This window comes from Jaculus jaculus, chromosome 9, assembly GCF_020740685.1.
Source record: "Jaculus jaculus isolate mJacJac1 chromosome 9, mJacJac1.mat.Y.cur, whole genome shotgun sequence".
NCBI lineage: Eukaryota > Metazoa > Chordata > Mammalia > Rodentia > Dipodidae > Jaculus > Jaculus jaculus.
Window position 1 is genome coordinate 51,962,728 of NC_059110.1, and position 24,684 is coordinate 51,987,411.

General features: G+C 37.5%; 1 protein-coding gene and 1 pseudogene across 1 annotated transcript in view; one reads left to right on the forward strand and one right to left on the reverse strand.

The window, feature by feature from the left end:
- The window catches only part of Ros1 (ROS proto-oncogene 1, receptor tyrosine kinase), a 255,231-nt gene extending 231,071 nt beyond the window's left edge, over positions 1-24,160 (forward strand). The window contains exons 35-39 of the mRNA XM_004651359.3: positions 12,341-12,438; positions 12,840-13,040; positions 13,919-14,053; positions 20,144-20,307; positions 23,853-24,160. Coding sequence (XP_004651416.2) covers positions 12,341-12,438; positions 12,840-13,040; positions 13,919-14,053; positions 20,144-20,307; positions 23,853-24,160 — 906 coding nt within the window. The remainder of the gene's footprint in view (positions 1-12,340; positions 12,439-12,839; positions 13,041-13,918; positions 14,054-20,143; positions 20,308-23,852) is intronic.
- Positions 2,595-3,957, reverse strand: LOC105944749 (annotated as a pseudogene).
- Positions 24,161-24,684: the final 524 nt, after the last annotated feature.

Below are 24,684 nucleotides of genomic sequence, written 5' to 3' on the forward strand. Positions count from 1 at the left end.
CTATGTAATATAGCTTAAAATCGGGTATGGTGATACCACCAGCCTTATTTTTGTTGGATATTTGAGGATTTTTATACTTCCAAGTGAAATTTAGGATTTTTTTTTCTATTCTGGTGAAGAATGCCATTGGAATTTTAATGGGGATTGCATTAAACATGCAGACTGCTTTTGGTAAGATTGACATTTTCACAATATTGATTCTTCTAATCCAAGAACATAGGATATCTTTCCATTTCCTTGTGTCTTCTGAATTTTCTTGCTTGAGTGTTTTAAAGTTCTCATTGCAGAGTTCTTTCACTTCTTTAGTTAAGTTTATTCCAAGGTTCTTTCCTTCCTTCTTTCTTTCTTTCTTGCCTGCTTGCTTGCTTGCATCCCTCCTTTCTTTCTTTCTTTCTCCCTTCCTTCCTTCCTTCCTTCCTTCCTTCCTTCCTTCCTTCCTTCCTTCCTTCCTTCCTTCCTTCCTTCCTTCCTTCCTTTCTTTCTTTCTTTCTTTCTTTCTTTCTTTCTTTCTTTCTTTCTTTCTTTCTTTCTTTCTTTCTTTCTTTCTTTCTTTTTGAGGCAGTTGTGAATGGGAGAGATTCCCAGATATAATTCTCTGCATATTTGTTTTTAGTATGTAGGAAAGTGTATTTATTTTTGTCCTGCTATGTTGCTGAAAATGTTTATCAGCTCTAGTAATTTGCTGGGAGAATTTTTAGGGTTTTTAATGTTTAGAATCATATCATCTGCAAATAGTGATAATCTGATCTCTTCCTTTCCAATCTGTATCCCTTCTATGAGTTTCTCTTGCTTTATTGCTATCACTAAAACTTCCAGTACTATATTAAATAAAAGTGGGGAGAGTAGATACCCTTGTTTTATTCCTGAATTTACTGGAAAAGTTTAGAGTTTTTTACCATTTAGTATTATGTTGGCTGTAGGTTTGTCATAAATAGCTTTTATTATGTAGAGATATGTTCCTTCTAGTCCCAGTTCTGTAATACTTTTAGAATGAAAGGATGTTGAATTTTGTCGAATGCCTTTTCTGCATCTATTGAGGTGATCATGTGATTTTTGTCTTTCAGACCAATTATATGATGTATTACATTTATTGATTTGCATATGTTGAAATATCCCTGATCCCTGCCAACTTGGTCGGGGTGAATAATCTTTTTTGTTGTTGTTTCTTTTTATTTATTTGAAAGTGACAGACAGAGAAAGAAAGAGGCAGATATATATACAGAGAGAATGGGTGTGCCAGGGCCTGCAGCCACTGAAAATGATCTCTAGATGCGTGCTCCCCCTTGTGCATCTGGCTAACGTGGGTCCTGGGGAATTGAGCCTCAGACTGGGATCCTTAGGCTTCACAGGCAAGCGCTTAACCACTAAGCCAGCTCTCCAGCCCTGAATAATCTTTTTGATATATTCTTCTATTCTGTTTGCCAATATTTTGTTCAGAATATTTGTATCTATGTTTAAAAGGGAAATTAGTCTTTAATTTTTTTGTTGTGGTTGTTCTGTCTTTGCCTGGTTTTCGTATAACGGTGATGCTGGCTTCATAGAAGGAGCTCAGTAGAATTCCTTCCTTTTCTAATTTAAGGAAAAGTTTGAGAAACATTGGTGTTAGTTCTTCCATGAAGGTCTGGTAAAATTCACTGGTGAATCCATCTGTGCCAGGGCTTGTTTTAGTTGGGAGACTTTTTATAACCGCTTGGATCTCTGTACTTGTTATAGGTCTATTTAAGTGGCTTATCTCATCTTGATTTAATCTTGGTAGGTCATATGAATCAATGAAATCATCCATTTCTTTCAGATTTTCAAACTTAGAGGCATATATGTTCTTAAAGCATGTCCTTATAATTGTCTGAATTTCTTTGCTATCTGTTGCAATGGTGCCTTTTTCATCTCTAATTTTATTAATTTTTGTCTCTTCTGGTCAAATCTGCTAAGGGTTTATCAATTTTGTTTATTCTTTCAAAGAGCCAACTCTTTGTTTCATTGATTCTTTGGATTGTTTTTTGTTTCTACTTCATTAATTTCTGCCCAATCTTTATGATTTTTCTCATCTACTGCTTTTTGGTTTGCCTTGTTCTTCTTTTTCCAAGGCCTTAAGGTGAAGCATTAAATTGTTTATTTGTGAACTCTGTAATTTTTTAAAAAAAATTGTTCATTTTTATTTTGTTTATTTATTTTTTATTTATTTTTATTTATTTATTTGAGAGCAACAGAGAGAGAAAGAGAGAGAGAGAGAGAGAGAGAGAATGGGCACGCCAGGGCCTCCAGCCACTGCAAACAAACTCCAGATGCATGCGCCCCCTTGTGCATCTGGCTAATATGTATGCTGGGGAATTGAGCCTCAAACCAGGGTCCTTAGGCTTCACAGGCAAGCGCTTAACTGCTAAAACATCTCTCCAGCCCCCAGGAAGGTCTTTTAAACTGGGCATGGTGGTGCATGCCTTTAATCCCAGCACTTAGGAGGTAGAAGTAGGAGGATAAACTGCAAAATCAAGGCCACCCTAAGACTACATAGTGAATTCCAGGTCAGAGTGCTAGAGCAAGACCCTACCTCAAAAAAAACACAAACTTTTATTTATGCTTCATATTTACTGCCTGCTTCACCTTGTCTTCCTGGAATGTTTTCTCCCATCAATCTTTTCTTCTGAGGTTCCTAAGAGATACATTTCTTCCATGTTTCCAATTCTTCCTACCTGCGGGGAATCACGAAAGAAACCAAGCCACTGTCCCAAGATCACCCAGCATTGATGTGGGCTGCCTGTGCTCTGTCCTTTGACTTTACAGCTCCTCCAGTGACCCAGAAGGCCTTCCTTGTCCCCAAAGCAGAGGTCACAGATGGGACAACAGTAGATTTTCTGCTTCTAGTGGGTCTGTTGGTGGTTGACCAGCTGGGAGAATGACCTAAAGGACTTGCCACAATAGAAGCAGTGGTTGGGTTGCTCTATGAAGTGGGTCTTCTGGTGGCTGGAGAGATGGATTTTCTTGCTAAAAGTCAAGGGACATTGGGAACAAGAGAAGACTTTGAACCTTGAATGCTTCACTGAGAGTTGGATCTGATACCCAGGCAAGAAGTTCTATTGTCAGCTGTCTGGGTCCTGGTCCTAGAACCCTTGATTTTAAAATAGGTTCCTTGGTCCTTGCAACTGATGCCTGGTTCATATCCACAAGTTCCTGGATGGACTCTTGGCATGGGAGGATAGGTGCCTGGAATCCAGCTGCTATATCTGTAATCTTTATATGTTTCTGGTGTCCAGCCACTGGCTTGTGATTCTAGTGTATCTTCTGATGGTGCTTGACCTCAGACTGGTCTCGGAAGCTCTTTCCATGCATGGGGCATGAATGAGGCCTATATCCCATATGTACACGTCGGTGATGGCTCAATACAGAAGCATCACAATAGGTCTTGTCACAGAGTGTGCAACAGAAAGGCCTTTCCCTACAATGCAGGCACCTGTGGTAAGTGATAGCCTTGGAACTCCAAAATAACTTCCCACACTGGTTGCAGCTATTAGCCCACTTAGGGCTGAGAACAAGCTGGTGGCTATGGAGGTGGGAGCTCTTACTGAAACGCCTGCCACAGGTGTGACAGAGAAAAGGTGGCCCAGCTTGTGATGCTTGGGACACTGGGGTCCTATCCATAGTCCCACCTGGAACAGAGTGTGGGATCTGGCCTTCCCCTCTGCAAGTAAGGGAGATCTTATCACGACTCCCCTTACATCTCAGATTATGACCTCGTTCTTGATGTTCCTCCTTCTTGCCTCCTGAAAGCAGATCTGTTGTGTTTGAGGGAGAGAGATCTATTTTCCTCTGTCCCCTCTCTTCTTGCTTGAACTTGGTGATAAGATCCACAGATGCCAAGTTCTTGAAGGTTTTTGACATATCATCCTTATAAAGGGCCTTCTAATTGGCATCCAGACATTCCCATTTTTCCTGGGTAAAATTTACTGCCACATCCTCAAAGGTGACTGGAATTTTGAGCTCCAGGCTTGAAGTTTCAGATGTGATGGCTGAATCTGCCTCTTCCAGCAGACAGCCACTTCCTCCAGATGCTGTACCCTTGCACTCAGAAGGTTGAGGCAGGAAGAGTTTGGTAGGCAGCCATCCTCCGCTACAGTGCGAGCTCGAGGCTAGCTTGGTCTCCATGAGACCTTGTTATCTGGTGCACCCAAGAAGAGCACTTCACAGCCTTTTGAAGGAGACATGGAAACACACATCTTAGAAATGTATGTCAAAGCTGGGCGTGATGACATAGAGACTCTACCTCAGAAAACCAAAAAAAGAAAGAAAGAGAAAGAAGGAAAGAAGGAAGGAAGGAAGGAAGGAAGGAAGGAAGGAAGGAAGGAAGGAAGGAAGGAAGGAAAGGAAGGAAGGGAAGGAAGGAAGGGAAGGAAGGAAGGAAGGAAGGAAGGAAGGAAGGAAGGAAGGAAGGAAGGAAGGAAGGAAGGAAGGGAGGAAAGAGTAATTTTTAAATATAGGCACTTATAGCTATAAATTTCCCTGTTAGGACTGCCTTCATTGTGTTCCAAAGGTTTTGGTATGTAATATTATGATCATCATTTGATTCTATGAAATTATTGATTTCCTTTTTGATTTCTTCAATGACCCACTAATCATTCAATAGTGTACTGTTTAGTCTCTATGAATTTCTGTATGCTCTGTAGCTTTTCTTGTTGCTGATTTGCAGTTTAATTCCATTATAGTCAGATAGAGTACAAGGGATTATTTCAATTTTCCTATATTTGTGAAGATTTGCTTTGTGTCCTAATATATGGTCTATTTTAGAGAATGTTCCATGTGCTGCTGAGAAAAATGTATATTCTGCAGCATTTGGATGGAATGTTCTGTTAGGTCCATTTGTTCCATGACACCATTTAATTCAGATGTCTCCCTGTTTATTTTTTGCCAGGATGACCTGTCAGTTGATGAGATTGATGTACTGAAATCTTCCACTACAATTGTGTTTGATGCTATCCGTGACCTTATGTCTAATAGTGTTTGTTTGATGAAACTGGAAGCCCCCATGTTAGGTGCATATATGTTTAGGATTGGCATGTCGTCCTGCTGCAGAGTTTCTTTAATCAGTATAAAATGACCTTTATCTTTCCTCAATAATGTTGGTTTATAAGAGTTATTAAGTTATGGACTTATTCTCACCTTTCTTCTTATCTTGTAGTGTTTTTCCTTTACTTGCTTGTTTTAACTGTTATTTGAGTGTGACTTATTTTTCCTATTTCCTCCTGTGTGTTTTTTGCTTTCTCTTAGGCATTAAGTATTCCTTCAGGGCTGGAGAGATGGCTTAGCGGTTAAGCGCTTGCCTGTGAAGCCTAAGGACCCCGGTTCGAGGCTCGGTTCCCCAGGTCCCACGTTAGCCAGATGCACAAGGGGGTGCACGCGTCTGGAGTTCGTTTGCAGAGGCTGGAAGCCCTGGCGAGCCAATTCCCTCTCTCTCCCTCTATCTGTCTTTCTCTCTGTGTCTGTCGCTCTCAAATAAATAAATAAATAATTAAAAAAAAAAAAGAATTCCTTCAAAGCCAGGCATGGTGATGCCTTTAATCCCAATACTAGGGAGGCAGAGGTGGGAGAATCACCGTGAGTTTGAGGCCACCCTGAGACTACATAGTGAGTTCCAGGTCAGCCTGGGCTAGAGTGAGACCCTACCTCAAAAAACCAAAAAAAAAAAAAAAAGAATTCCTTCACGTTTTTTTTCTGTAGAGCTGGTTTAGTTGTCATAAGTTCCTTTAGGCTTCTTTTGTTGTGGAATACCCTTATTTCTCCATCAATTTGTATAGATAGCTTTTCAGGGTAAAGTAATCTTGGTTGACAGTTGTTATCTTTCAGAACTTGGAATACATCATTCCAAGCCCTTCTGGCTTTTAAAGTTTGTGTTGAGTAATCTGCAGTTATTCTGATAGGCTTGCCTTTGTAAGTGACTTGCTTTTCCTCTCTAACTGCTTTCAATATATTTTCTTTGGTTTGTGTGTTTAGTAGTTTAATTATAACATGGTGTGGAGAGGTTCTTTCCAGTTTGTCTGTTTGGTGTTCTAAAAGCTTCTTGTATCTGCATTGGCATTTCTTTCCCAATTGGGGGAAAAGTTCTTCTGTGATTTTGCTGAAAACACCTATTAAGCCTCTGGATTGAGATAATTCTTCTTCTGTTATACCCTGAATTCTTATGTTTGATATTTTCATCATGTCCTGGAAATCTTAAAATTCCCATTCATACCTTGCTATTAGCTTGACTTTCTCTTTGTTGGACTGTATTAGATCTGCTACCTGGTCTTCTGGTTTAGATATGCTGTTTTCTCCTTCATGCATTCTACTGGAGAGACTTTGCACAGAGATTTTTTTTTACTTCACTAACTGTATTCTTTTTTTTTTTTTAATTTAATTTATTAGTTTTCTTTTCAATAAATACAGGCAGTTTGGTACCATTATTTAGGCTCATCTGTGATCTACCCCCTCCCATTAGACCCTCCTTGTTATTGAAAATGGGTCGTGCATTGTGGAGTTAGCCCCCAGTTATTAGTATGATAAATGTCTCTGAAAATCATGACCCAACATGTAACTCTGACATTCTTTCCGCCCCCTCTTCCGCAAGATTTCCCTGAGCCATGTTGGGTTCATTTTTGGTCTGCTTCAGTGCTGAGGTGTTGGGGGCCTCTGAGGCTCTGGCTCTCTGATTTGGTAGGAGTTAATTTTTCTCTGCGTTGATCTCCTTCCCCTTTGTGCTGGTATCCGGTTCACAGGAAAACATCACCCTTGCTTATTTTGCCAGTTGTCCTTAGTTTCAGTTGGGCCCCTTTTGAGGTATGTTGGGGCAGCTCTCTTCATAGGATCTGCATCTATCTGGAAAAGAGAAGCAGATTCTCCAACGGAGAGTAAGTTAGCACCCGGAAAATTGAGATAACACTTACTTTTTTGATAGACAGTATGGTAGGTTTAGGCCCTCTTATACCCCGTGATTGATGGTAGCTTGATATTGTAGAGTGGGCTTGTGTTTGGGTATGGTTCTGACTTGTTTCCCAGCTCCAGCTAAGGGTCTAGTACCACTGAATGGATCAGTTAGCCAAATCAAGAGCAATTGATTCCTCACCATGGCTGTGTACCACTATTGCACTTGTGTGGGCATCACATCCGGTTATTTGTTGCTAATTAGGTTAAAAAATGTGTTGCTTGGACAGATCTTGGTCATTTCCCCCAGTTGCCTATATAGCGCCTTCTGGCACTAGACACGTTGACTGTCTGGGGACTGACTCTCTCCTGGCTTCCAGCCATATCATTCCATTTTACGTGTCAGCTGCGTATGGAGTCTTCAGCAATAGGGTCTTACCACTGGCCTTTGGTGGGTCATCAAGTACTGGCCTTATCCCTAGAATTTACAAAGAACTCAAAAGTCTAAACAATAAGAAGACAAATACCCCACTCACAAAATGGGGCACAGAGTTAAACAGGCAATTCACAGAGGAAGAGATACAAATGGCAAACACACACCTAAGAAAATGTTCATCATCCCTAATCATCAGAGAAATGCAAATTAAAACAACTATGAGATTCCACCTTACCCCAATAAGGATAGCCAACATCAAAAGGTCAAATGAAAATAAATGCTGGCAAGGATGTGGAGAAGCAGGGACACTCATTCACTGTTGGTGGGAATGCAGGATGGTACAACCACTTTGGAAAGCAATATGGAGACTCCTGAAAAAGCTGGCTATAGAAATACCAACAGACCCAGTTATACCATTACTGGGCATGTACCCTAAAACCTTCAAACCAAAAGCCAGAGAGATTTGCTCAACCATGTTTGTAGCAGCTCAATTCGTAATAGCTAAAAGCTGGAATCAACCCAGATGTCCATCATTAGAAGAATGGATAACAAAGATGTGGTATATCTACACAATGGAATTCTATACAGCAGTAAGAAAAAACGACATAAAGAAATTTGAGGAAAAATGGTTGAACCTGGAACAGATCATTCTCAGCGAACTTACCCAATCACAGAAAAAAAATCGACACATAGTCTCACTCATCTGCAACACATAACCTGAATCTGCCCAAGATGCCTTATATACCCAGCAAGCACCTCATGGACTAGACAATAAGATGGATGGGAGGATGGGGAGGGAATAAAAGGGTGGAAAACAGTAATCCGGACCCAAATGGCAATGGTAACATAAAATTCTACTTCCTAAAAGACAGACCAAATGGCTGAACCTTCACTAGACCCTTACAGGAAACACCTGAACCACAAGACACTGGAGAGGGTAGGATCAAAACTGACCCAAATCTCCTACATCTTCCCTCCCTCCCTCTCCCCCTCTCCCCTCTATCTCTCTCCTCTCTAACTCTTGTATATTAGTTATCTTTTTCCTCAATTTCTTAGTGGACATTGACCTGTAATCCCCACTTCCAGCTTGGGCCTACCATCCACAATGAGCTTTTGATAAGAGAAACCTACAAGGTTTCCCACTAACTATATTCTTTAGAGCCAGGATTTCAGCCTGGTTTTTCTTCAGTATAGCTATTTCCTTACTCATGTGTTATAATGACTTCTTTATTTCATTAATCTGATTTCCTGTGTTCTCTTTCTGAAGTTTGTTTTCTCCTTTGATTCCCTTCATTTCTTCTCTGATTTCTTTGAGCATAGATACCATCATTTACTTGAAATCTTTGTCAAGCATGTCATCTAAAACAGATCATTTCTGATGGATTTATAGTTTTTGGTAGGACTGTATTGTCTTGATTCTTTGAGTTTCTTGTATTATATTTTAGCAACTTTTACATCCTGAATTGATTTGATGCTTTGTTTTTCTAATTATCTGCAGTGTTCCCAGGCATGGCAGTCCTCTATATAACCTCAGGATATGAGTTCAAGGTGCCAAGTGTAGCCCTTGTCCCCCAATGAAGCCACAGAAGTAATCCTAGGTGTTGAATTTTCTTGCTAAGCAATTATTCTAGTGGACTGGGTGGAATAATAATTTACTGGCAAATTCTAAACTTCACCTGAGTAACATATACAATCAATAAAAACCAGCACAAAATATGAAATTACGGGGATTAAAACAAACAGATAGTCATATAAAGCCAAAATACCTAAGGATGTGTGTTGTTCTACACCCTTAATCTTGTCAGCTGAGAGGTAGAGATTTCTGTTCCGAATTGGGTTCCAGGTCAACCTGGATCTGGATCAGACCCTGCCCCCAATAATGACAGAAGAAAAAACAAAGCCCCTATATATATATAAAAACACCAAAGGCAAAAATATTCAAGCCCCAAATACAGGTTATTTGAAAATGGTAAAGCCAGCTAAGAATATATATTCCCTATATCCCATAACCTGCACTGACAAGGAAAGAGAGATTAACTATTATGGTACTGTGTATCTATTTTTTTTTTGTCAGTCAGCTTCATTACCTTTTGGGGTGCCTTCCAATTTCACCAATGCTGACTGCCAGCCTTGATCCCTCCATGTTGTGCTGTACAGCTGTACCTCTGATCAGCTCTTGGTGGTTGCACTGCCAATGGGAGCTGAATGCTGGAGGTTCGAGGTTCTGATGGTGGAGGATGGGAGAATTCAGACTTCTGGAGTTTCTGGCACTATCAGTAGTTTTTTACTTAATCTCAGCTGTCTTTCCTTCAGATTTCTTAACTCTGTAAGAAGGCTGATGGAGTTGCTTGGTCTCTGCTGCTGCTGCCACAGCCTGGCGCACCTGGCGGGACTGTGCTGAGCAGGCGCGAATGGCAGGCAGAGATTTCTTCAGTGGGACTCTGGCAGTTTTCCTCCTTTCTGGTGGGTCTTGGTCTTTCAGGCTTCTCCTCTGTGTCTAAGAATAGCCTATAGTCCTTCACTTTTCAGCAGAAGAGTTTATTTTGCTGGGGTTTTACTTAAATCCCTCCCTAGGCTGGTTTGGCATGGCTCCTTCTTCTTTTTTTTTTCCTTGAAAGAGCACAGAGATGGTGTGGAATTGGAAAGACACAGTCCTGTATCCTGTATCTATGCTTGACTATTTAAAACTTAATTTCTAGTCTTGAATTCTTTACTCAGTTCTGAATTTATGGAATAGACTTATTGTCCTTGATCTAGCTAGGTTAGTCTCTGAGATGTCAAAGTTGTTAGGGTTTTAGTAGGTATCTCAAACTTATTTTGGCTCAAACAAAACACTTGAGTTCATAATTTTTTCCCACTAATCACCTAGTTTCATACCAGCAGTCGTCTCACAACTTCTGCCTTCATAGTGTGGTCCCAATTCTTCTGTCTTGTCCAAGTACCTGACACAGTGTGCATTCTAGAAACACTATCGTACTGGACAGGGCCAGGAGGTGACTGTCTGTGGGATCCTACTTCACAACTCAGCTAAGAAGACATGACACAAATCACATTTGGGTTTTTACTTCCTGTCAAATAGTATATGACTAAAAACAAATATATAGCAAAGTATATAGTGTGAAAACAGGAGACATGTGCTCTGTCTCATTTGTACCTCCCAAGTGTGGACCTGTCTTATGGTGTTTAGCTGTATGTTTCTAAGTACTGTGCTTAAACTGATTTTTCTTTTGAGGGAAACCTCTTCTGTTCCTATTATGGAAAAAAAAAAACTTTTCAATTCAGACTTCCTCATATATCTGCCCAACCCTATCAACTTTACAGACAGAAAATTGTTTTACCCCTCCTCAAACAGTTATAACTTTTTTTCCAAACTAATCAGTAGTCTAGATTTGCACTTGTATGATTATTTATTTATTGCAGACAGCTGATTTAGCTAAATTCCATGCATGACTGTGGAGCCTTTTACCATTCTTGGAATAGTTTAGTAAGTGTCTCTGGCTTTCTTTTTAATTTACTTTGTTTTCTATTAACCCTTTGATAGAACTGTATCACTTTTCTCAATATGATTGAATCCTCAGATAACCTAGCAATTTAGGCTTTTTTTTCTTAGACACTTTCTTTCTGGAGCCTTACTCCAGCATAGTCATTTTTATCTTTCCTGTCCATCCTAGTCATATTTCTTCATTATTATCCATTCTGAGCCCTTTTACTTTCTATATCAATAATACGTTGTCTGTTTTAAGAAAGCAAAAGAATGAGAAAGCATGCATGTGAGGCAGGCAAAATTTTACTTTTTTGTTCTTTTTTTAATATGTCTTTTATTCTCTCACATTTGATTAATAATTTGTCTGGATTCTGTGTTGAACACCCTCTTCCTCAAAAATAAAGCTATTTCATTTTTGTTTTCTAGCTTCTACAGATAATTTTTATGCCATTTTTACTCCTGTACCTATTATCTACTTATCTGATGCTGATGGATATCAAGAATAAAGATCCTTTCTGGGGGCAGGGATCAACAGTAGGAAAAAAAATAAATGGAAAAATGTAGAACTGGTACAAGGAATGGCAAGTAGCACAACAAAAATTAAGTGTGGCTTGTGCAAGGAGAAGCATTGGGAAATGAATGGACATACAGAGGGAGATACAGCCTGGGGCTGTGATAAGGAATTTATAATGGATTATATTGGGAGTAGGGTTCAGCAAGTGAGCTAATGAGAGGATAGGAGGGTGGAAACATGGGAAATCTTTGGATACAACAGATCAGGGATTATAAAGTCCTGAACCAAGGTAATTGCAAGGAAATGGAAACACACAATGTATGACCATGGCCTTAAGGCAGGAACTTTGAAGTGTTTCCATATGCTACTAATAAAATTTTTGAAGTTTTTGTTTTTAATTGGAAATCCTTGAAAGCCATACAGGCTCAAGTATATATTAGTGATGGCTTTTAGAATATTGCTAACAGTTTACATGGGGCTCATGAAGATAACTCTTTTTGACTGATGTCTTTAGGCCAATCATTAAACTAGCTAGCATTGGTTAAATTATTATTATTATTAATTATGAGATAAGATACCATTTATCAGATGCTTGCTAGAGATTGGCAGTATTAAACATCTTAGTTTGGACCTTGCATGGTCAGTCATACTATGCTTTTGTTACATATGAGAAAGTTGCCTAATGAATGAGCTTGAGAAAATTTATATAGCTAGCTGTTAGCAGAACTAGATTTCAAATCTTAGTCTACCTGACCTCAACCCTGATATTATTCTTATAAAAATCCCATATAATTTCTGCTTACCATAAATATGGCTTATCATTACGTGTATCTGGATAGAAAGTATACATACTTTCTTCTTGTTTGAATTCTTACAACCTTATCAACACATTTCTTTAGAGTAGAATATATAAATTTGTATATGTTTATATATGTATCTTTCTATATATAAAATCATAATATATGCATTTATTTTGTGACAATTGGAAATGCACTTATAATGTTTCCATCATTTCTTACAGTTTCATGGTCCTTTACTCACCTTGGTTGACCTTGTAGACCTGTGTGTAGATATTTCAAAAGGCTGTGTCTACTTGGAACAGATGCACTTCATTCATAGGTACAGTGACATTCTGGATACAAAGTTAGTATGGACATGGACAGTGTTTCATTGGGTAGATCACACAAGAGTTCAACATTTGAGCTGGGCGTGGTGGTGCACGCCTTTAATCCCAGCACTTGGGAGGCAGAGGTAGGAGGATTGCCGTGAGTTCAAGGCCACCCTGAGAATACAGAGTTAATTCCAGGTCAGCCTGGACCAAAGTGAGACCCTACCTCAAAAAAAAAACCAAAAAAAAAAAAAAGAGTTCAACATTTGGATTCCTTCAAAATAGTAGTATTTCTATAAAAAGTACCCCCCTTTTTTATTTTATTTATTTATTTATTTATTTTTTTACAGAGCTTCTGGTATTACTTGTTTGGTCTCTGGAACTTTATTATTAAATGTGATTTTTGCCATAGGGATCTGGCAGCTCGAAATTGCCTTGTCTCTGTGAAAGACTATACTAGTCCTCGGATTGTGAAGATTGGTGACTTTGGACTTGCAAGGGAAATCTATAAAAATGATTACTATAGAAAAAGAGGTGAAGGTCTGCTCCCTGTTAGGTGGATGGCTCCAGAAAGTCTGATGGATGGAATCTTCACTACTCAATCTGATATATGGTGAGCTAAATGTGATGCAGAGAAATGGTGCAGAACTGTCAAATATCAAAGCTAGAAAAGATCATAAAATGACCTCCAATGTTGTTTTGTGTTTTGTTTCAGTGGTGTAGCTACTGGTAATATTTTTGTTTGAATATGTGATATCAGAAAAGTGACTTGCCTCAAGCTGGTAGTTAAGGAGGAGGGATTCTGGTTCTCAGCCACTTACACCCCTCCCCCTATGCTATGGCATGACTGTGTCTCAGTGTGTACATGTGTCTGTCTGTATGTCCCCCAGTCAGTTTACATCCTTTATCTAACAATTGTATGTGAAATAGATGGATTTACTTCAAGTATTCTCTTATATTCCCAAGGTGTATAAGCTTGTGACTAATAGAAATTAGTATTTATAAATTAATGTTCAATTATATTTCCAAATGTTTACTTTGAAATGTTTCACAATAAACTGATGCCTAGAGTTTATTCATTTATTTTTATTTAATTAGTTACTTTTATTTCCATTAATTTTATTTAAAAAATTTAATTTCTTTTTGGTTTCACTGACAGCTTCCATAATTATAGAACAATAAACCATGGTAATCCCCTCTCCCACTTTTCCCTTTGCAACTCCACTCTCCATCACACCCCTCCCCCCTCTCAATTAGTCTTTTTTTCATTTTTATCACTTTTGAAATGTGATTCATTCATGGTGTCTTGGTCTATTTTTCTTAATTGCAACTTGTTTTTAAGTATATTAATTGCCTTTTATAAGGCTACATGGCTAATGGGGCCAAGCACAAAGCAGCCCCCATGGTCCTAGGACTAATGCTGCTGCAGAAGGGACTGCAAACCTGATGTTTGCAATAAGTACAATTAAAGCAAGTCCTTTCATATCCTAGGTCTTTTCGAATTCTAGCTTGGGAGATTTTAACTCTTGGTCATCAACCTTACCCAGCACATTCCAACCTTGTTGTTTTAAACTATGTTCAAGCAGGAGGGAGATTGGAGCCACCAAGAAGGTGTCCTCATCATCTGTAAGTTATTTATGTTAACATAAACATAATTATAACCAAAAACATGTGCATATGCAACCCAAGTGGTATAACCTGTTAAAAGAAAAAGTAGAATTTACATGTTTTTATATCCCACATAAAATATAAACTGATTGTGGGACTTAATTTACTAAACAGAGAATGATTTTTTTTTTACTTATATATACACATGTTATTTCACTCAGAAACAAAAATTTAGCTAAGAGGTTTCTAAAACAAATAACCAACACATATAAGCCACACTATGCCCAAGATTGTATGGGTTATAGAGGTTACACCAGGGCCACAGAGATGCTACATCTTGGAATGTACTTTGCATGAGGAGACGCACAGCAGTTGTATGGCAAGCCAGCATATAATAAAGTACTAAATTGTGTGGTACAGACAACTGCAGAAAGAACTAGCAGTAGGCAGATGCACACCATGGTAGGATGCTGTGTTATTTAGAGGACTATTCAGGCTTGGGCCAAAAGATTATTTAGAGCTGGACATCTTGGTTTCAGTTTCTACTAGTGAATGTTAAATCTACCAACTAGAAGATTGTATTTCTTAATTCAGTTTTTATAGCCTTTGGGATATTTTCAGGGAAATAAAATATATACACACTTTGACCAAGTTTGGTAGCAGTGGATTTGTAAAATGATTCATGGGCTGGAGACTTGACTTAGCAGTTAAGGTACTTGCCTGTGAAGTCTGAGGACCCAGGTTCAATTTCCCACTACCTACATAAACCAGATACACAAGGTGTTCTGGAGTTCATTTGCAGTGGCTTAAGCCCCTGGTGTGCCCATTTTCTCTCTCTTTATGTGCCTCTTTCTCTTTTCCCTATTTATGATAAATAAATAAGTAAATAATAAGCCTGAAGATGATTCATGAATCTTTTGGGGGGAGATTGGGGAAAATCTATGACTTAAAGACAAGAAATTATACAAAATTTGAAAACCTTGACAGGGCTTGAGAAAAAAGACAGCATGCCTAAATATGAAATAATTTTGAACTAAACAATTGGCATACTAATCACTATTTTGCATCTCCTACATATCTTTCAAACACTTAGAAATTCCTCCCTGAATTTCAAGTGCACATAACTTTCCTTATAATTTTAGAATTTTATCTGACGTATTTTCTTCTCCCCATAGGAGTAGGTAATATACCTCATCACAATTTGACAGATGTGATCAATTATTTTGTTAAGGATGATGGGATGAATATAATTGAATTGTGGAGTATAAAATATAGACATGTCAGATGTTGTTCCATTTAATGGTATCCCAAAAGGCAACTAGGAAGAGGATGAAGGAGTGCTAGAAAAGTATTACTGATTAGGAGGGGAAAATATAATATTATGTCTAGTGTTATCTTGAAAAATTCACCAGTTGAATATATTATTGACTTGTATTCTGTAAAAATATATTTTCATGAATTATGTTTTTCATTGGTAGTCTTGAAACTTATTTGAACATCACTAACAACAGTGAGCAGTACTTCTTTCTAGCTACATAACTCTGCAGAATCCTGAAAAGGGTTAAGCCCCACTGGCAACCAGGAATATGAGCTGTCCTAGGAAGTAAAGCTCTCAGCAATGCTATTCAGTTTGGCCATGGCTTTAAGTTGTCATGATAAAGATTAACTTCTCTCCTTCGAGTACATGGAAACTAAGTTTTATTTGAAGTGGTTCTTTGAGATCACAGGCCCAACTTAGAGGTGGAAAGTCTACACTGAGCCCTGTTACACCTTTGATTTACTGTTTAAATGTTCAGCACCTGGATGCATTCGGGGTCAGGTGAGCATTAGATGCCTGTCTGTCCTCAGCTATTGCTGGAATGCAGGATTCTGAGCATTCCTATGATTCTGTCTATCAGCTTAGGTATACAGGGGAAAGCCCAGCTAATAGTGTTCTCACCAGCTTTTAGTTTGCACAAACAACCACACCACTGCTGAGAAGAAACAGGATCAAAGGGCAATTTGCTTCAGGGTCCTGTGATGGACGTCTCAGTGGCACCTCGAATTAATGGAGAGCCCCTAAAAATTACAAGTCAACTGAGGCAGAAAAGGATATATACCATCTTATTTTTACTCTTAAAAATTGTACACCCATTTATAGCATTTTACATACATATATGAAATTGCACACTCAGTTGCAAAGTAAGTCCATGATTGGATATAATGAGGAAGGTAATTCTTGAATCTCTATTTTATGTGCTTTGTCTAAATACCTGTAGAAACTTGCCCATTAAAAACTGAAAGATGAAGCTGGGCGTGGTGGCACACGCCTTTAATCCCAGCACTCGGGAGGCAGAGGTAGGAGGATTACCATGAATTCAAGGCCACCCTAAGATGACAGAGTTAATTCCAGGTCAGCCTGGATCAGAGTGAAACCCTACCCCGAAAAATCAACCCCCCCAAAAAACAACAACAACAACAAAAAACTGAAAGATGCTATGGTATTTTCTTTTATTTTTTTAAAAAAATATTTGCAAGTAGAAATAGAGGGATAGAGAAAGAAGAAGAGAGAGTGAGAGAATGAGCACATCAGGGCCTTCTGTAACTACAAATGAACTCCAGATGCATGCATCACTGTGCATCTGGCCTGATGTGGGTATTGGGGCATCAAACCCAGGCCATCAGGCTTTGCAAGCAAGTAATTTTAGCTGCTAAATGTAGTATTTTAACTGTTAATGAATTCTTCAAAACCTGTTCATTTTGTTCATATTTGAGATTCTATATTGTATGCTTTACATTTATAAAACATTATATTTCTCTTCTTAGTCCTTGTCTGTCTTCAGATAGTAAAAACAAGGTTATATACACTAAATCATGTGGTTTTGTCATCTAGAAAGTTAAGTAAAGAGTAATGACTAGATTCAATTAAGTTAAAACCTTCATAATTGAAAAATAGAGAATATTTGCTTAATGAAATCATATAGATGAAATTAGAGGCTGATCTTTTGCAGAGCAGAAGAAGTGGTAAGATAAGGGGCAGGTAGCTCTGTCAGCAACAATGATAGCTTCTCTCTGCCTGTCTTTCTTCTCCCTTCTTCTGCTTTCTCCCCCCTTACTTCTTCCTGTTCCTTTCTTTCTATTCTAAATAATCTCTTAAGTATATAGTCTCTTTTGTAGAATTAACGAGGTTATAAATAAAGTAAAACTTCAAAAGTTCAATATGATATCCCAACATAGTTTGTCAGTATGGTACTATGCCTTTATTTTCAGAAGTGCTTCCTCTTAAGAATTATTTTGCTTTCTCCTTTTAGCTCTTAGAGTAATTTCTAGATTAGTCATCATGATTGCATTTTGGTTATTTGTTCAAACTCCATGATCTCACACCAGTTACAATCTTATATCAAACTCTGATGTCGATCAGTGACATGTGGAGCATCCCTGTTACTACATGGCATTGATTATAAACAATATATATGAAGATAAGGCTGTGGATCACTTCTTTCCCATCAACAATTTTAGCTTTTGAAAAATAAAGCTAAGTCTGGAATTTTATAAGTTCTTTTTATTTATTTATTTATTTATTTATTTATTTATTTATTTATTTTTTATTTTATTTATTTGAGAGCGACAGACATAGAGAGAAAGACAGATAGAGGGAGAGAGAGAGAATAGGCGGGCCAGGGCTTCCAGCCACTGCAAACGAACTCCAGATGCGTGCGCCCCCTTGTGCATCTGGCTAACGTGGGACCTGGGGAACTGAGCCTCGAACCGGGGTCCTTAGGCTTCACAGGCAAGCGCTTAACCACTAAGCCATCTCTCTAGCCCTTTTATAAGTTCTTTATAATACATATTAAATCATCAGAACAATGTACAGTCCAATGTAAGGTTTCCCCATAATGTCTTGATATTCAGTATTCTGATTTGAGGTACTTTTCTAGAAATGAAATAAATGACAGTGGAGTTTGCGTGTTATATATAATGTATTAGATACAGCATTATATTTGTAAAGTAGATACTCTCTATATTAAGCACAATACATATGATGATTTCTTAGTCTTTGAATATAATCTTGTTCTTAGTGCCATTGTTCAAGTCTAAAACATCATTACCTCTTACTTAGTCTTTTTTTTTTAACTCGGTAGTTTACAAATGACTCCTATATAATCCATTGTTCATCCAATAGCTAGAATAAGCCTTTAAAATGTGGGCATGTGCTTGCTTTAAGACCTTCAATAGTTCTCCAATGTAGGGCCATAAAATCAAGAACTTTACCTGGTCTGTGAGACCTGAGTGCTCCCACATTCTCCTAATGTCATCTCATTCTCTCCCCTTCGTGACTTCATTTTAGCCTCACTGGCCTTCTTTCATATTCTATAATGTGCCAAACTGTTTCCAAATTTAGGACTTTATACATGCATTTTCCTCTTCTAGTATGTTCCCTGTCTTCTATCTACCTCTTAGTCCCATGACTAGCATCTTATTTTCCTACAAGTTCATGGGCTTAAATGTTATCTCTGCAGAAGAACTTCTGTGAACAACTCATCCAAAATGTTCCTTTTCTGTTAGAACTTATGTTATTTTTTGTAATCGTTGATATTATAATTTGAATTATGTATATTTCTGTTGATATGGTACTACTAACAAACACCTTTAAATACTTCCAAGTTTATCTTTCTATTTCTATTACTTTATAGCTCTAGAAAATCAGAAAAGACAGCAGTTGGTTGATCATTTTCATGAGTTTGTAAAATAGAATACCACATTTGAAGGAGAGACCTTTATAGAGTCCTTCAGATCCTTGTTAGTGTCTAAAATACCAGATTTGAGTGACCATAATAATCTTTAATAAGGACAGTCTACTAGAAAGAGAAATGAGTAGAAACTTCGTTCCTTTTAATATATGGGTGACTTACAGTCTTTCTGTAAGTTTTTTGGTTTTTTTTTTTGGTTTTTCGAGGTAGGGTCTCACTCTGGCTCAGGCTGACCTGGAATTCACTAGGTAGTCTCAGGGTGGCCTTGAACTCATGGCGATCCTCCTACCTCTGCCTCCCGAGTGCTGGGATTAAAGGCATGTGCCACCACACCAGGCTTTCTGTAAGTTATTTTTTATTTTTTTAATTAATTTACTTTTTATTAACAACTTCCATGATTATAAACAATATCCCTTCCCCCACTGTCCCCTTTGAAACTCCATTCTCCACCATATCCCCTCCCCCTCTCAATCAGTCTCCCTTTTATTTTGATGTCATGATCTTTTCCTTATAATTTTTTTTTTTTAGAATTTTATAGAGAAAGGTAGGGCCATGAAGGTATTCACTCCTACCTTAACACAGAGTGAATCATCATTGTGAAGAAGGTAGAATAGAAAGCCTAGACAGAAACTCAAGCTTATCCTTCCAGATTTTCTTTGTTTCTAATATGGTGTGAACATTTGCTTGAGAGCTAGAGATTTTGCTAAGCAGGCTGTTATGGGCACACAGAAGAAACAGGTATGGATTTCTTGTGTCTGGTCTACAGGTACAAGATATGACAAAGTCCCAGGGAAGCCTACTCAATAGGCAAGAGCTCTTAAAATAAGCAGAGTTCACAGAAGGCTGGTGATCTTGGGTACCTTCTGGAATGGGTGAAAATAGTCACTTCGGACTGGATTATAGATTTGCCATGGAGATCAGTGAAGATACAAGTTCAAAGGGTCTCTAGTGGTGCTGCTACACATCATATAAACCTCTTGCTTTTCTGCAGGTATCTTGATACAATGTAGTAAAAAGGGTGGAGGGATAGGAATAGCCTAGAAATAAGAGAGAATCAATTATACAAGAAAATATAGCAATTATGAAAAACATAAAAGAATACTTAAAATGTAAACTAAACTAGATTATAAATTTTAATGTTCTTAATAAAGTTATTTTCTCCTGGTAGGTAGAAAATCTGAACTTAGTTACAGATAATAAAAGACTTACCTTTTGTTACTATTTTCCATTTACTATATGTGTCACCTACAAGAACAAAGCCACACTATTATATAAATTATGGGAAATCAGAAATAGCTCAATTTTTGTACTTCTACTTGAGTTACTGGTAATGTTGTCTAGTCATCATTTACTGTCTCATTTTTATCCCCATATCCAGGTGGAATTTATTGACCCAATGCTGGGCTCAAGAACCTGACCAAAGGCCCACTTTCCATAAAATTCAAGACCAATTTCAATTATTCAGCAATGTTTCCTTAAATACTATTCCTAAGTCAACAGAAGAAACAAACACCATGGGAGTCATAAATGAAGACTTTGGAGGTAAGTTTGGTTCTTCAGAATTTTCTCCCCAGTATACTCAGAACTATTGTAAGCTGTTAGGAAGAATAAAATACCGGCATTATCATCAACATAGCCATTTATTGCATTCTCCCCTAAAAATTACTTTTCATTTAAATACTAACTTAAAGAAAGATCATGTTATGTCCACTGGACTTAATGTAAAATAGTATGGAGGAGACTTAATGTTCTAGACTATATTTTGCTAGGATCTGTTTACCTTTGCCCTATCTTTTACCAGTTGGACTTCAAGTGCAAAGTCAAACTAATTATAGGCTCTGTTTATGCTATGTTAATACCATTGGCCTCTGCAGGGCTTTTCTCTTATTTTGTTTATTTATTTGTTCCTTTTGTCCCCATATTTCTCTCCTGTTCTACTTCCTCCAGCCAGGAAGCCATTCTAATTACTTTAATGAACATCTTTTATTTGTGTGATTTCCTGCAAAACATGTACCGCTCAGCATACATGAATATGAGGAATTGACAAGGGAAAATGAGGGACACAGATAGAAGTCAGAAAAGGAAGAAGAAAGCCACAAGGGAGAGAGTGATAAAAGAAAAAAAAAGAGCGGCCAAATTCCGTTGAGACATGAATTTTACACTTGATTACATTGTATTTTATTATTTATTTATTCATTTTTTTTCAATTTTGATATTGGCTGTCAAATAGCTTAGGCTGGCCTTAAAGTTACAATGATTCTGAGTCTGTCTTTGAGCTCATGATCCTACTGTCTGTATATTTCAAGTGCTATATTACAGGATGTACCAGGAAACTCAGCTCTATTTGAGTTATATTTTAAAATTCCTTACTCTTTGTTCATGGAATTTCTCTCTTCCCCTGTGTTACATTTATTTTATAAAAATCTTAGTTGCTGTTGTGATGAGCCTAACAAATTAGTTTACCCAAGGCTCCACTGGAAGTTTCCATAGACCCTTGGACTCCATAGAAATATCTCATTATAGTGTTGTATTAATGCTTCATCTGTGAGGCTACGGCAGGTAAGAAATGATGTTAATGCTAAATTCCATAACAAAATATACTTGGTAAAAGCTTTTAATTATATTCCTACCTATTTTTATTGTAGTGTCTTCCTGCCGTTCTCACTATGTTATGTAGATTAGTTCATTATATCCTTCCAATGACTGTTTGAGTATCATTATCATCATTTTACAAAACCTGAAATTTAACAACTTTTATATGAACATACTGTTGAGATGGGGGCAGAGTTTGGTTTTGCTTTTAAACCTTTGCTCCCATTCTCTGCAGAGCCATGTTTGTAATTAGAAAACTGCATACACTTTTCCAGATTATGCTATCATTAATTGTCTAAATGGCCAGAGAAAATAACACTTATTCCTTATTGTCTATTAGAAATGATATACCTTTTTGTCTTATACTAAATTTATTTAGATGCTATATGTTAGCATAAAGACTTAAAATTCTAAATATCATTAACAAAATCAGGTATGGTGATACATTCCTGTAATGCCAGCACTTGGGAGGCAGAGGGAGAAAAATCATTACAAGTTTGAAGCCAGCCTGGTCTACATAGTGAGTTCTAGGCCAGCCAAAAATATATAGTGAGAGTTTGTCTCAAAAATAGAAAAGAGCTGGGTGGGGTGGCACATGCCTCTAATCCTGGCACTTGGGAGGCAGAAGTAAAAGGATTGCCATGAGTTTGAGGCCACCCTGAGACTATAAAGTGACTTCCATATGAACCTGGATTAAAGTGAAACCCTACCTAGAAAACCAAGAAAGAGAAAGAGAGAGAAGAAATAAACATTATTAACAAAAATAAGCATTCATAATAATAATAATTTTAACAGGAACTAGAATCAAATTGTAGTAGACAGAAACCAATGATTCTATGACAGAATCTAACTTTAGTGAGGAGGGATCATTCTGTTATTTACAATTAATGTCAAAATCAAAGATAAAGAAAAGAAAGAAATATGGAATCACTAAAATCTTAATTAGTGAGGTTGTGACTGAAGAAAAGTAGAAAGAGAGAAAAAAAAAAGGAAGAGAGAATAAACAGAATGCATATTTACAAATGACAGGTGTAATGGGACAGTTCCTGCAAGGAAAATCTGAGCATAATTACTTTTTAAATAACAGTTTGCTGCTCTGCAGATTGATGAGCATATTTATCAAAGCAGATGATGTCTTCATTGTTCTTATGGGCTATATATAAGAAGATAAGAGAGCCATTGAAATGCCTTTTTTTTTTTTTACTTTTAAATATAATACTTTAGGTTTATAACATTAATGCCATGCCTTTCTTGTGGTCCTACTGACCTAATGGGGAGAGAGGGAATAGAGAGAGAAAAGGTCAGTAACATATCTGGGCATCTAGTAAAAATATACCAGTGACTTCATCCAAACATTTGTGTAAACATCACCTCACCAGTCCCAGAGAGTTCGACAGGAAACAAATCTAAATGTTCATGTGCTATTCTAAACATAGCCAGTCAGCAGGCATATGTCTTGTCTGTAAATACCCTGTCTTACTAGGAAGTTTTATTTTAATATTTCCCACTTAAAGAGGTTGCTGAATGCATGCCATGTTTGTTCAGGATGTCTGCCTTAGGTTTGATTTGTAGGCTTTCTAATAAATAGTTTTCAACAAAAGTAAAATAGACTGCTCCTTCTCCATTCCTTCTCTCTCTTACCCTCTTTATGCAATAAAATGTATTAATTGCTGAAGGCTTGTCAGGGTCAGCCTACTAAATCTTGTTTTTAGCATTCTGAACCAATAACGTAGTTATCTAATGATTTTTCTTGGATACACAATGGTAGAATTTAGAAAAAGAAATTAACGTTTCATATAAAAATTATTTTTCAAAAAATTAATAAGCAGGGATGGTGAGATGGCTTAGTGGTTAAGACACTTGCCTGCAAAGCCTAAGAATCCATGTTCAACTCTCCAGTTCCCATGTAAGCCAGATGCACAAGGTAATGCAAGCATGCAAAGTTGCACATCTGCACAAGGTGGCACATGTGTACGGAGTTCTACTGCAGTGGCTGGAGGCCCTGGCAAGTCTCTCTCCCTCTCTCTCTCTCAATCTCAAAAAAAAAAAAATCACAAAAAATTAAATTAGCAAAAGCAATTAAATATCTTTGGTGGGAGTTTTACAAATGCTATCCAATGGATTACAGTTATGGTAATGAAGCAAATAACATGAGTGGGAAGACATGTAAGTATGCATGTAATTTTCTGTTGGTATTCTAAAGTTCCTTTAGCTTAATTTCTCTAAAACCTTTAAGAACATCCTAAGTTTCCTGACTTCAGTAGCTACAAGGATAGGAATATGACATTCATTTTTGTCTTTCCTAGTACTTAGTGGTCCTCATAAATGTTTGCTAATCAAATACATAAAGTTGATATCATAATTCTTATACAACCAGCATATTATTACAAATAAATAAAATTACGTAGATGCTATATTTTAAAATAATTTTTGTATCTTATATATGTTTTACATGTTTTTTATAATTTTTATGAAAACTACATACTTTTCAACAGGTAAAGATGACAATATGGCTAGCATGAATTCAGGAGATTTCTTACAAGTTGCTCTAATGGAAACCAAGAACCCAGAGGGATTAAGCTATATGGTACTTGCCACAGAAGGCAGACAAGGTGAAGAAAATTCTGAAGGTCCTTTAGGCTCTAAGGAATCTGGGTCCTATGGTCTGAGGAAAGAAAAGAAGGAACCAGATGCAGACCAAGATTTCTGCCAAGAACAAGTGGCTTACTGCCCTTCCGACAGGACTAAGGGACTGAACTATGCCTGTCTTACTCACAGTGGACATGGTGATGGCTCAGATTAATGGTAGTGCTTGGGAACAGTGTAGAGATAAACACTCACTAAGTATTTATGACAGAAAAGAATAAAGATGTGGTAGTAGTCTATGACTGATTTGTCACTGTGAAGTTATTGAGGCTTGTTCTTGGTTTTGAGAACCATTTGGTTTCATTTGTAGCATTCCTTTATCAAAGACCTACCCTTCAGTGTAATTATGAGGGGAAATAATTGTTCATTTGGAAAGCCCAGGAAGATTCTTAAGTCTTGAAAAAAAGTACTGCTGTTCTTCTCCTGTGCAACCCTGTACGTTAGGCCCCAGTCCACCCTATCTTCTGGGCTGCAGTAAAAAATATCTTGGCCAGATGGTTAGTGACAGAAGTGGGTCTGTTCATGCATCTGAAGGAAGGGAGAGAAGTTTGCTTACAGCCAGCTGAACTATAGATTACCTTAAGTAGTACCCAGGAAATGATGTACATGTAGAAGAAGGTAGTCCCTGCACCATAAAAAATCATTTTCAGTTACTCCAATAAAATATTATCTTTAATCACT